At 51.3% G+C, this 13,558-nt stretch overlaps 1 protein-coding gene across 2 annotated transcripts in view; it reads left to right on the forward strand.

The window, feature by feature from the left end:
* Litaf (lipopolysaccharide induced TNF factor) overlaps positions 1 to 13,558 on the forward strand; it is a 36,187-nt gene extending 22,629 nt beyond the window's left edge. For both annotated transcript variants that reach the window (XM_006983901.4, XM_076577852.1), the window contains exons 2-4: positions 4,637 to 4,861; positions 8,385 to 8,541; positions 11,787 to 13,558. In XM_006983901.4, coding sequence (XP_006983963.1) covers positions 4,642 to 4,861; positions 8,385 to 8,541; positions 11,787 to 11,895 — 486 coding nt within the window. In that variant the 5' untranslated portion in view covers positions 4,637 to 4,641 and the 3' untranslated portion in view covers positions 11,896 to 13,558. The remainder of the gene's footprint in view (positions 1 to 4,636; positions 4,862 to 8,384; positions 8,542 to 11,786) is intronic.

Consider the following 13,558-nt stretch of genomic DNA (forward strand, 5'->3'; position numbering starts at 1 on the left):
AGATGACTGTCACCTGTGTGTCCCCGTCCTCCCCGGTGTCATTTAGGATGCCATCTGCCCCAAAGCGGATCACCGAGGCCCGGATACGAGGGATTTTAAGTGGTGGGTTTGGATAGGACAGGGGCATTCTCAAAACCGGCCCAGTCTCCAGTTCTCCTTGCTGCTGCAGGAGGTGGGGGTTGGTTTCCCGATTCTCGGGCCCTCTACAGCGTGTTAACACAGAGCCTGGCCGCAAAAGTGGCAAGAATTTTATTTAGGGTGGCCACACAGGGACATTGTGCCAAGCATGACTCTGGGCCACTGTTTCTCAGCCTTCCTAATGCTGCTGCTCTTGAATACAGTTCCTCATGTTGTGGTGACCCCCAATCTTAAAATTATTTTCATTGTTACCTCATAACTGTAATTTTGTTACTGTTATGAATTGTGAATATCTGTGTTTTCTGATGGTTTTAGGCGACCCCTGTGAAAGTGTCCTTAGATCCCACAGGTTGAGAACTGTTGCTCTGGGCCCTTCTAAAGCAGAACCTGGAATGTCTAGGCATCTGGCCTTGTCATCCCCCACGCCCCACATGCCACCCCTGAAGCCGGCCTCTCTATTCCACCTCTTGCCTTTACGAAGTAGATGTGGAGTTAGGCATAGTGGTATCCCCCCTTAACCTCAGCATTTGGGAGGTGGAGACAGGTGGATCTCTGAGTTTCAGGCCAGCCAGGGCTACAGAGTGAGACTGTCTTCAAAACAAAAAACAACCAAACAAGCAAGATTTGGACTTGACAGGTTTGTACAGGAATGCCTCCGTCCAAGTTTGGGACTTGGTAAGGACAGACGAGTCCTTCTGGACTTGGTGGGACAGCCGCTCCAGCTCCCTGTGATTTCTTGGTGAATGCTGGGAGAAGGTGAGTCTGAAAGATCTTAGTGACAGTTAAACAATGGGGAGGAAGGAAAGGTACAGCCGGATTTCCTCCACACAGCTCCCAGTAACTATGGCAACCAGATTCTGCCAGGATCACCTGACTTTACTAGTGTGGCCACTCGATGGCCCAGGGCCACCAAAGAGATGTTACAAGGCTGGACTCTCTTCAGACAAACAAAGTTAATTTATTTTGCGGGTGACGAGGCACACTTACGTCATGGCTAGCTTTGGTGTGGCGGTCAGAGGCCACTTGCAGGAATCGGCTCTTTTTCCCCACATGTGGGTGGAGGAACCAGCCTTGGGGCAAGTGCCCTTTCTGTCTCAGCCCTTTGCTGGCCTTTGCTTTTCTTTCTTTTGGTAGAATTATAAATGTGTTTATGCATCTGTTGGATCCAAAAGCAGTGCCCTGGAGAGACTGTTTGTCTGCATTTTCTGGAAGGTTCAGTCTGAGCACGTGAATGTGACTCAGTTCATGAGAGTGTGTGAGGGGTCGGGGAGGTCAAGGCCTTACTCTCCAGGCCAAGAAGTCCATCCCCTTTCTTCCTTTGAAGGTGATGGTGAGACCCCCACCCTCCTCATCCCAAACCTGGAGGTCAGTTCTTTTACAATGCAGTATAAAGCCAGGCATGGTGATCCAGGGCTGTAATCCCACCCCGGGGAGCTGAGGAAGTGGCAAGTCACGGTTCTAGACCAGCCTGGTCAACATACAAGTCTTGTCTCAGGATAATCAAAATCAAATGTGGGTACCAGGATGGCTCTCCAGCTGCGTGGAGTCAGCTCAGCTGGTGGTCCCAGGCCAGCTTCATAGCTGTATGCCCTTTCTTCCCCTCCTGGGGAAGCACATTGACCCCCATGCCTCACGCCCCTGCCAGGGGCAATTTTAGGATTTCTGAACACACCATCTTGTAATTTTTTACGTGTCCTAATTTTCATAGTGAGTCTGTGAAGCGGGTTTGCAGCTGGCTGTTCTTGAACCAGGGAAGGACAGCGCGTCCCTCACATCCGTCCCTCCCATGGCAGGATCATGTCTGCTGCTGCCAAGCAGGAACTGCATTGCCTCTCTGTCAGGAGTTTCTGCAGGCTGCGGCGTCAGTGCTAGAAGCAGATGGGGTGGGGTAGGTCATCTTCCAGATGATCAGCCTGTCGCCTTGCCTCTCTGCATTTCTTTTCCTGTCAGAGGAAACCCACAGAGCACCTCAAACTGCTTGTGGGCCCTGTCTCATTCTTTGTCTTTTTATTTCTAGCTCTGAAGTGGTTTTCACAGCATGCTGCTGTGATCTTCTGAATCCCCCTTCCTTCCCTCGTGGAGAACTTGGTGCCTCCGTCTCCCTGCCACCTACACGCGGGGCTTCTGGTTTGCTTCGTGTAAGACGTCATCTTGAACCATGTAGCTCACTTCAAGTTCTTCCAGAGCTTTGCTCTTGAAAAGACACCGATGGAGCTGAAATTAACTTAATCCCATATGTAACCAGCATTGAACATGTCACCAGTGTTTAAGTTCTGATGGGCTGTCTTGCATTAGTCTTGTGTAGTAAGTTTTTAAAATCTAGGCTGTACTTTACTTCGACATCCTACCTGATATTGGATGTTAATTTTTTTTTTTTTATTTTGTTTTTTGAGACAGGGTTTCTCTGTGTAACCTAGGCTGTCCTGGATCTCACTCTGTAGACCAGGCTGGCTTTGAACTCAGAGATCTTCCTGTCTCTGCCTCCCAAGTGCTGAGATTAAAGGCGTGTGCCACCACTGCCCAGCAGATGTTAATTTTTAAATGCATATTTATTTATTTATTGGGAGTGGACACACATCTATGTATGTATGTATGTATGTATGTATGTATGTATGTATGTATGTATGTACGTACGTACGTATCTATCTGTCTGTCCGGCACACGTGGCAGGACATGTCTGTGGAGGGAGGCAGGAGAGCACAGTTTGCAGGAACTGGGTCTTTTTCTTCACCGTGTGGGTCTTGAGGACTGAACTTGGATCGTCATGCTCAGCGTGAAGCACCTTTACCCACTGGGCCACCTTACTGCTGGCTGTTTTACCAAGCACCCCACCCCCAGTCCTTGCTTCTTGCCCACTTTGAAATGCCCTTTAGAACTTCTTCCTGTAGCATGGCTCATCTCTTTGCTTCCCACACATTCTGCAACAGGAACTGGTTTCTGTGGATGGAGGTGTCAGGACTGCCCAGCCCTGATGCCGCAGCACACCGCCCTCAGTCCCGGCTGCCCATGTCTCCTGAGACAGGCTTGAATAACAAAGCTGTAGAGCCTGTCCTGCCTGGTTGGGAAACAGCCACACAAAGGACGGCCCTGTGTCCCACCAAAGCTGCTCCATGATTGCCGAGCATCAGCAGGCCGGGGCACAGCCTGGGTCCCGGAATATGATTCTGGGCAGGCAGCAGTCCAGGCAGGTAACAGTTCTTCTGCCAGGGGCAGAAACCTTCTCCCTCACTGAAGGCACTGTATCCCTAGCTGCCCTGGGGTTCCACTTTCCAAACAAGAAGTAGTGATGGCGGTTACTCTGGGGCTGTTTTGAGACAGGATCTTGCTATGTATCCCAGGTTGCTATGTATACAGCCAATGATGGCCTTAAACTTCTGATCCTCCTGCCTGTCTCTCTGCCTCTCAAGTACCGAGATTACAAATATTTGCTGCCCTATCAGGTTTTTGAAATGTTGGGGGATCAAGCCCTGGCCTCATGCATGCCAGGCAAGTGCTTTACCAACAGAGCCCCAGCTAATATGCTAAATTTTAAGATAAAAAAATGATGTGTTTGTTTGTTTTGCCAGTACACATGTCTATGCATCACATATGTGCCCTGTCTGCAGAGGCCAGGAAGAAAACACCAGTCCCCTAGAACTGGAGTTTCCGGTGATTGTGAGCCTCATGTGGCTCCTGAAAGAGCAGTCCTCCTTTACAAGGAGGCAGCCTAGGACTGGAGTGATGGCTCAGTGGTTTGAAGAGCATACATTGCTCTCCCAGAGGACCTGAGTTCAGGCCCCAGCATCCATGGCAAGTGGCTGAAAACTGTCTGTCACTCCAGCTCCAGGGCGTCTGATGGCCTTTTCTGGTACTGCACTCACACATGTACAGAAACACGCACAATTAAAAAGAAAGATTTTTAAGAGTGAATAAAAAAGACACAGATTCATTGGGCACTTTGTTATGTCGCTGAGGCTGTCCTTGAACTTGCCTCTTCCTCCCCAATGCTGAGGTTACAGTGTGGACCTGCACACATTCACTTTGAAAACAAACACAACGACACAACATAAACGGTCAAGTCTCGGCTGCTGTCACTTCCGTCACTCATGACACGTTGGTTTAACAGAAGAAATACTGGTTTGGAGTGTGTGGCCTGAGGGAGCTCCTCAGAGGTGGCTTGTGAGGGTCCAGTCGTCCGGGCCAATAACTTACTTTTTGTCTATGCTTGAAAGGCCCTTGTGAAGGTGATAGCCTCCTTGGTTGTTCTGTTTGCCAGATCAGAGATTGAAAACTTGTTCTGTGGGGGATGGGCAGGGGGCACGGGAACACCTTCTTTCTCCCTGCTCCCTTTAGAGTTGGTTTTGAGACAGTCTTAAGTAGCCCAGGCTGGTCGCCAACACTTGTTGACAGTGGGGGATGATCTTGAATGTCTGCTGCACCTCCCCAGCACTGGGGTCTCGGGCATGCGCCACCCCCAGGTCAGGTGACCTCCTTACGGTGTCTTCTGCCTTTGCTTTAGGTAAAATGTCGGCTCCAGGACCTTACCAGGCGGCTGCAGGCCCTTCTGCAATGCCCACTGCACCCCCAACCTATGAAGAGACAGTGGGTGTCAACAGCTACTACCCAGTGCCCCCAGCACCTGTTCCGGGGCCAGCCACAGGGCTCATCACAGGCCCAGATGGGAAGGGCATGAATCCACCTTCGTACTACACCCAGCCCGTGCCTGTTCCCAATGCCAACGCAAGTACGTATGTCCCCCGTCCTCTTTGCAACTCCTTAGTCACCAAGCCTGTGGACCCTGAGAGGTAGAGGACCACAGTAAGGTGCCAAAGTGTCAAAGCCAAGTGACAAGCACTGTGACGTCCACCCCACCCTGGTTTCTCATGGATATTTCAGGCGTTCCGTTGTTGAGGCCTGAAATTCCCCTATCATAGAACACATTCAGTGGCCAGCAAGGTGGCTCAGTGGGTTAAAGGTGCTGGCTGCTAAGCCTGAGTTTGCTCCCCAGGACTCGAATGGTGGAAAGAATGGCTCCCCAAAGTTGCCCTTTGATCTCCACATTCACATGCACAGACATTAACAATAAATGTAATAAAAATAAACAACGATAACAAAAATCCCCAGCAAAATATGTGGGATCCTCCACATGCCGGCTGGGCTCCCAGCACCTCACCACCCAGAGAACTTGGGAGTGGGAGTTTATGAGTTCAGAGCCAGGGTGGACAGAGAACTCCTGTCCTGAGGCCAGCTGCGGTGGGGACAGGAGCAGGAAACAGTGCTGAGTGAGAAAAGGAGCCAAAGCTGCTGCCCCTCTGTTGGGCCAGGGTCTCACCCGGACCCTTGGAAGGTTTCCCCAGAGCTCTTGTCGGGAGAGTCCTCGAAGGCCAGGTGTGCGAGTGTGCACTCCTCAGCATCGTGAGCTGATGACAGCCACCTGAGAGAGCAAGCCTGTGTGTGACGCAGACCCGCAGAGCTGGTGCCCTGCCCTTCTGTTTTCAGTTTTGTTTGTGTGTGTACCTGTGGAGGCCAGAGGTCAACCCCAAGAGCTGTCCACCTTGTTCCGTAAAAATGCGCACACATGTATGTGCACAGTGTTGCGTGCCTTACACACAAGAGGGCCCGAAGGAGCCTTGTATCCGCTGGGAATGGACTTGCAGGTGCTTGTGAGCCATCATGTGGGTGTGGGAACAGAGCCCGAGCTCTGGAAGAGCAGCCAGTGCTCTTAATGGCTGACACATCTCTCCAGCCCCCTGACTCACCTTTCTAATGGCTCGGTTTCCTCATCAGCACGTCCCTGAGTTAGTGGGTCATTCTGTTAAAATTAACTTCCTGGGTCATCACCTGATAAGAAGAAACTGGTCATTGTGTCCAGTTCTGACTTCTTGGGGTGGAGAGTGAGCTAATAGCTTTTTTGAGACGGGGTATTACTATGTAGCCCTGGTTGGTCTGGAATTCAGTATGTAGACCAGGGTAGCCTCAGACTTCTGGTTTTATTATCTCTAACTCCTGAGTGTGTCACCATGCCCAGTTTTTGAAATCCTGGGGGTTGCACATCCTAGACAACCACTCAACCAACTGCCCATGTCAGTAGCCTGCTACTTTAGTCTCTTAGACCATCCTGTGGTCAAGAAATTACTTATTCTTGAACCAAAACAAAACTTCTGTATAACTGAGCCGGGCAGTGGTGGCGCACGCCTTTAATCCCAGCACTCGGGAGGCAGAGTCAGGCGGATCTCTGTGAGTTCGAGGCCAGCCTGGGCTACCAAGTGAGTCCCAGGAAAGGCGCAAAGCTGCACAGAGAAACCCTGTTTCGAAAAACCAAAAAAAAAAAAACTTCTGTATAACTGAAGTATGCTTCTTCCTGCTTCCTGGAAGCAGTCTTGGTGCTGGCGAGTGAATTCCCGGTAGGTAGTCTCTGGTCCCCCAGCTCCAGGTTGTGTAAATGACATCCCAAGGACCTAGCAGTGGAGGGGGGTCACTGACGGGGATACAGCTGAAGCGGCCTCAGCACCTCTGTCATGGAGATTGTCTCCTGACCTCCATGAGTGTCTTCTCCTTGGCTCATGGCTCTCTTAGCAGTGTTTGCTGGCTGTGGGCTTGTGTTTCCCAGTTGGCAAACTTCATACCTTTATCATCAGGTGTCCGAGGCCAACCAGGAGTCGTGGTGCGTGTCCCTCCCTCCTCTTAGCTTCTGGCAGCCGCGCTTGGCTCACACCCATCGTGTCCCTGCTTCTCTAACCCCTTCTGCCAACCACCTCAGCAGAGCCATCTGCAGAGCTCAAGAAGTAGTTTGGGGACCCTGCTGCTCACGCTTGAGTCCGACCCCGAGGCCCAGAGCCTGGGAACTGGTGTCTTCAGTAAGAACCCCACAGGACAGGTGCTGCAGGAGAGCCAGGGTCCGCCAGCAGGACACAAAGTCTTTCTATAGACTTTAAAAACTCTGAAAATCTGCCACTGTTTTCTATCTCCTTTTTTATTCTTTCTTTTCTCTGAGTGGGTGTTTTAAATGTGCATGATACTTAGGAGGCAGAGGCAGGAGAATTGCCACAGATTCAAGGTCAGCCTGGTCCATGTAGTAAGTTCCAGGCTAGCCAGGACTACATAGGGAGGCCATGTTCCACCCCACCCCTTCCTAAACAGTGTGTACACACAGATTCAACACGGCATAAAATCTACCGTTTGACTACATGGTAAGTCCAGAACTGAGGAGGCTGCTGAGGCAGGAGGATCACAAACTGAAAGATAGTATGGGCTATATGATGAGAGTCTTATGATCACAAAAAAATGGGAAAAAAAAATCAACCATTTTAAATATTTCATTTAAAAAATAATACTTGTGTTTAGAACATTTCATGCATATGTATGTATGTTTATAGTATATATATGTATATATTACACACATATATACTTATAGTCTTGATCATATCCACATCCATTCCTCTCTGCCTCCCTCCACCCTCCCCTCGCTGTCCTCTTCCCAACTTCAAGTCCTTCCTACCTCTTGAAACACCTGAGAGTGCAGCTCAGTGGTGTCAGGTAAACACACTGTCCACCTCCGCTCTTAGTCTCTGAACCTTCTGTCCGTCTTCCCACCCCCTCACCCCCTTCACCCCGCCCCCACCCCCTCACCCCCTTCACCCCGCCCCCACCCCCTCACCCCTTCACCCCGTCCCCACCCCCTTCACCCCGCCCCCCTCACCCCCTTCACCCCTCCCCCACCCCCTCACCCCCTTCACCCCTCCCCACCCCCTCACCCCCTTCACCCCTCCCCCACCCCCTTCACCCCGCCCCCACCCCCTTCACCCCGCCCCCACCCCCTCACCCCCTTCACCCCGCCCCCACGCCCCCACCCCCCTTCACCCCGCCCCCACCCCCTCACCCCTTCACCCCGTCCCCACCCCCTTCACCCCGCCCCCCTCACCCCCTCACCCCCTTCACCCCTCCCCCACCCCCTTCACCCCGCCCCCACCCCCTCACCCCCTTCACCCCGCCCCCACCCCCTCACCCCCAGGCGCTGACTGCAATGGGCTCCTGTAGGCATCTCTGGAGTAACCGGTGCTTGTCCTTTGGTGACTGGCTTATTTCACTCAGCACAGTGTCCCTTTAAGGCTGAGCTGTGGTTGTCCAGGCAACTACAGTTTACTTATCCTTTCATCCTTGGGAGCCACAGGTGATTTAGTGACAGCGTTATGAGCTTGGGTTCTGGTGTGTGGACAAGCGAGCGCTCCTGTCCCTGTTCACTGACCAGTCTTGTCTTCCACCGACAGTTGCCGTACAGACTGTGTATGTGCAGCAGCCCGTCTCCTTTTATGACCGCCCTGTCCAGATGTGCTGCCCGTCCTGCAGCAAGATGATCGTGACCCAGCTGTCCTACAACGCCGGCGCCCTCACCTGGCTGTCCTGTGGCAGTCTGTGTCTGCTGGGGTGAGTGTACCCCCTTAGCCTCTGGAGGGTTCCCACTATGCGGTGATTGATATTCAGTGTGTGTGTCTGAGCCTGGAGGCCGAGGTTAGCTCTTTGTCTTTTCTCTTGAGACAAGCGCTCACTGCTCTTAGTCCTGCCAAGTGGGTTAGGGTGGCTGAACAGTGAGCCCTGGAGAGCCCTCTGACTTCCAACCCCAGGATTACAAGCTGGTTCCATCATGTCTGGTTCCTTACTCTCTCACAGACAGTTTTAAAATGACTTCCCTTGTCCTTCTTTCTTGTGTGTTCATGGACATGTACCATGGTGCACATGTCAAGTCAGAGGACAACGTTCAGTGGTCAGTTCGCTTCCACCGTGTGGTTCAGGGGACTTGAACTCAGGTCCTCATGCCTGCAAGGCAAGCTCCTTACTGGCTGTGCTATGCCCCAGATTCCTGTAGGAATTGTTTTTCTTCTGTTTTATGCTACTGGGCCCAGCGGCACTCAGGACCTGCATGCTAGGCTAGCTCCCTGTCTATACACCCTCAGCCTGTGGAGGATGCTGACGGCTGAGCATGGTGGCATGCTCCTGTAATTTCAGCACTAACAGGAGGTGAAGGCAGGGGAGTGAAAATCGGAGGGCAGCCTGGGTTACAGAGTGAGACCTTGTCTCAATAAAACACAAAACAGCACTAGCAAGATGGCCCAGCAGCTAAGGGCGCTTGTCACCAAGCCTCACAATCTGGGTTTGATCCCCAGAACCCACACAGAGAGACCTGACTCCCAAAAGTTGTCCCCCAACTTCCACATTTGTGCTGTGACACATAGGTATTCACATCTACACAATGAATGAATGAATGAATGAATGAATGAATATGAAAATTAAAAATGAAAGTCTGGAGCAACACCCCTGGTCTTGGCTTTCTAGACGTTCATACGGCCCCCTCCCCACAGGGCAGCCACCAAAAACCACCCTGGATCTGCAGGGTGCCTCCAGGTGGGAACTCCGCTCAAACACATGTGGAAATCACTGGGCATGTTCATGTAGAGGCCCACGGAGCAGCTGTTCACATCTGCAGAGGGTGGGATCCTCGGGCTTCTTTTCCTTCTAGAATTTCATGACCTAAATAATAATTTTTGCATGACCCCGAGGGAAACTTCAAACACTCTGTACACTAACACACGTTATAGGCCTTTCCTCAGCCATGCTTCTCCCTTAAAACCCTGCTATTTTCCCGTTGCCTGTGCAGGGGATTACATAAATATTTATGTCTGCCCTGAAAGAGATGCTGTCTCCGCTCCGGGAGAGAAAGCTGAGCAAAAGCAATGGCATGTTTTTCCTAAAGCAGGTAATAGCAGGAGCCTCACCCTTTCTGGCCTGTGTCCACTTAGGAAGCCACTGCTGCGTGCATTTTCCTGGAAGAGCAGGTACCTCAGCTGCTAGGTGACTGGCCCACCTCACTGTCTGCTTGTGACTTTAGGTGGAGAAGAAAGCGTTGTTCTTTATTTCAAAGGGAGCCCTCAAGCGTACGCAGGCCTGTCCACCCATCCTTCTCTGTCTTGATTGTGCGGCTCCATTGTGGACTCTAACATCCACCCTCTGGGCAGACTAGGCTTAAATAAAAGTTCATCGATAACCAGCTCTGCCATCCCAGCACTTAGGTGTGAGGCAGGAGGATCACAAGCTCAGACTCTGCCTGGGCACCCGAGTGAGACTGTCCACAAAACAAAAAGAAAGCCGTGCATCGTGGCGCACACCTGCGCTCCCAGCATGCCGAGGCTGAGGCAGGAGGATCAGTAGTTTGAGGCCAGCCCCCAGCACATAGGGAGTTTGAGCCTAATGTGGGCTATATGAGACCCTGTTTTCACTGCTTTGAGATATTTGTATTAAAACTAACTTTTGTCTTTGAAACTGGGATGGGGCACAAGGTCAGCCTCACCTGAGCCAACTGCTGAAGTGGAAGCTGGCTCTCTGCCTCTTTTATTTCCCAACTTTTTAATTATTTGGAGACGTGGTCTCACTATGAATCAGATCCCCTCAAGACAGATGACTTCCCTTCTCTGTGTTTGAGTGCCCACATCTGTCTCCTGGGGGTGTGGTGAGGATGAGGTCAGTGTATCTGGGGTCACAGGGAGCTCACAGTGAGAGGAGTGAGCGGGCGGCAGCAGTCAGTGTCCCCACCATGGGTCGGGGCTGTAGGAAGTCCCATCTGCGTGCAGAAGGTGGCTCTTAGGAGGGGTCGTGTGGGGAAATAGATTCCCTGGTCACTGGGACCCTGAAGACAACTTTGTCCCCAGGCAAAACTCAGCCCACCCCTGTTTGGATGCTGCCAGCCTCGTTTGTTGGTTCTTCACGGTCATGCTACCAGGAGGGCTGCCGAGCAGGCGAAACACAGGCCATGTGGCCGTCTAACGTGTCCAATACGTGGACTGCGGCCCTTTACAAAGCAGTTTGCCAACCCTCCTCTCCCTCCTCCCCCTCTTCCTCTCCATCCTTCTCCTCCCTCTTTTATATAGGGTCTAGTGTACCTCAGGCTGGCCTTGAAGTCACAGTGTACCCAAGGATGTCCTTGAACTCCTGATCCTCCTGTTGGGATCACAGCCCTACACCACCACATCCGGTGTGATGCGGTGCGTGGGGTGGGACCCAGGGCTTTGTGCATGGCGGGCAAGCCCTCTACCCATTGAGCTACAGCCTTTTTTTAGTGCTGAGGCTAGAGCCCAGCCCTCCCACATGGTGGGCAAGTGTTCCACCACTGAGCTACCTTCTGAGTGCTGGTGCTCCGTTGCTTTTTGAGTCTCACTGTATAGCCCAGGCTGGCTTTGAACTCAAAATCTTCCTGCTTCTGTCTTTCTAGTGATAGGATGTACCACCATGCCTGGCTCTACCACATGTCATCTTTACTCTGTGTGGCATATCTTTTTGAGTTTCCAGCATGGTCCTGTGTCAAGATACTTAATTACTTTTGCAAAGACCCTCCCCCTTCCTTTTTAAGTCAGGGTCTCATGTACCCAACTCACCAGGGAGTCAACAATGACCTTGAACTCCTGCTTCTCCTCCTCTCTCCTGAGTGCTGGGGTTATAGGCTCACACACTTGATATTGGGGATCAGATGCTGGGCTTCGTTCATACAGGGACAAATTCTACCAGCTCAGGTGTTCAGCTCCACGCCAGCCCATCAAAGACCCTTCAGGAGGTTCCCGCACAAGGATGTGAACCCATGTTGTGGTGTTGGTGACGAGTTCCTTATGTCTCTGTTCTCCCAGGTGCATCGCTGGCTGCTGCTTCATCCCATTCTGTGTAGACGCCCTGCAAGACGTGGACCATTACTGTCCCAACTGCAAAGCGCTCCTGGGCACCTACAAGCGCTTGTAGGACTTGGCCAGCCAGCCATAGGGGAAATGGTAGATCCATGCTACCGGAAGTCACCTGACCCTTGCCCAGCTCACCCAGAAGAGGCTCCTTCCTTGATTTCATCTCTTCATGGGCTCCATCTTCGTGTCTTTTGGGGGATGGAAAAGGTCAAAAAAGTAACCAGCCTCCAAACCCCAGAAACTGCCGCTTGGAGTTGTGCCCTGCAAAGACATGGACCTTGATGTTTCAAGGGCTTACAGCCTGCCCAAGTCACCCCCACTAACTGTGATTGTTACCCCATTTACCTCACCACTGATTTGCCATTGGCTGGCTCCTCTTCCTCCTCAGCGGGCCTTCCTGGTGACAGTCTCAAACCCGGAAGCCAGTTTGCCTTATTCACTGTTGGCCTGATCTTGTCTGTCTCCCCATCCCTGATGGCAGAGACCCCGCCTTAAAGACTCTGTGGTTCTGTAATTGTAGACTTCTCTGGCACTCAGAATCACTTTAATTTCATAGGTTTTTGTTTTGTTTTCCAAGTGCACAGAAGGTCTGCCGACACCCCCCAGACACATACAGAGAAGGTCACAAAATAAAAACAGCAGTCAGGCTGGGTTTAATCACACCCGGCCTGTCTTAGCCTTGCTCCTGTGGGGAGGGGGGGGTCTTCTTCCTCACAGTTTCTGTGAGCGCCTTTTGTTCTTAAAGCACACGTGGAAGTCACTTGGCAGGGAGACATTTCTACAATAACTTTTGTGATCGTAATACAGCCTTCATTTTTTCATTTGCTGGTGTGATTTTAGTTGGTTTTGTTTTAGTTTTTGATATGCACTCTGGCTTTGTTGCCCTGCCCAGCCTTGAACTCCTGGGTTTAAGTCCATCCTTCAGTCTTCGCCTCTCAAGTGCCCAGGGCTCTGGGCTTGTGCCGCTGCACCTACTGGGCTTTTTTTTTTTTTCAACAAATAGGTAATTTTGTCTACTGCCTACATGGATTTGTGTGGTTTTGAAAACCTTGTTGCCGGGCGGTGGTGGCTCACGCCTTTAATCCCAGCACTTGGGAGGCAGAGCCAGGCGGATCTCTGTGAGTTCAAGGCCAGCCTGGGCTACCAAGTGAGTTCCAGGAAAAGGTGCAAAGCTACACAAAGAAACCCTGTCTCTCAAAAAACCAAAAAAAAAAAAAAAAAGAAAAAAAAAAAGAAAAGAAAACCTTGTCTGTGTGGGGTCTCTTTGAGGGATGAGGGGATCTCTATCTGAGCCCGTGTTACAGTGCTGAGAGCTTGGCCAGAGAACCTGAAGCATGACTTTGTTTTTTAGAGATGAGCTTGTTGTGTGGCACCAGCATGGTCTTCAATATCAGCGGACCAGGGGGGCGGATGCCAAAGACAAGTCAGGGCTCTTTCTAGGGTGACCACTCTGTCATCTTTAGCATTGACATAGCGCAGCCAGCTTTTCAGGAGACCCTGTCTCCATCTCAAACCCACACAGAACTCTGCAAACAATAGTGTATGGAGTCAGCCCGACCCTGAACTGCCTGTTGGTTAAGATACAGTCCTAACCATTGTCTGAGCTGTTCATGCAGTGATCCAGAGAAACTAGCCATCTTGTTTGCAGTGAATTATGGGTACCATATACGACTTTGATGTTATGTGCTTTTAAACAAATAAAATCTTTGGTCACTCTTGGTAAA

The sequence above is a fragment of the Peromyscus maniculatus genome, chromosome 8 (assembly GCF_049852395.1).
Source record: "Peromyscus maniculatus bairdii isolate BWxNUB_F1_BW_parent chromosome 8, HU_Pman_BW_mat_3.1, whole genome shotgun sequence".
NCBI classification, from domain to species: domain Eukaryota; kingdom Metazoa; phylum Chordata; class Mammalia; order Rodentia; family Cricetidae; genus Peromyscus; species Peromyscus maniculatus.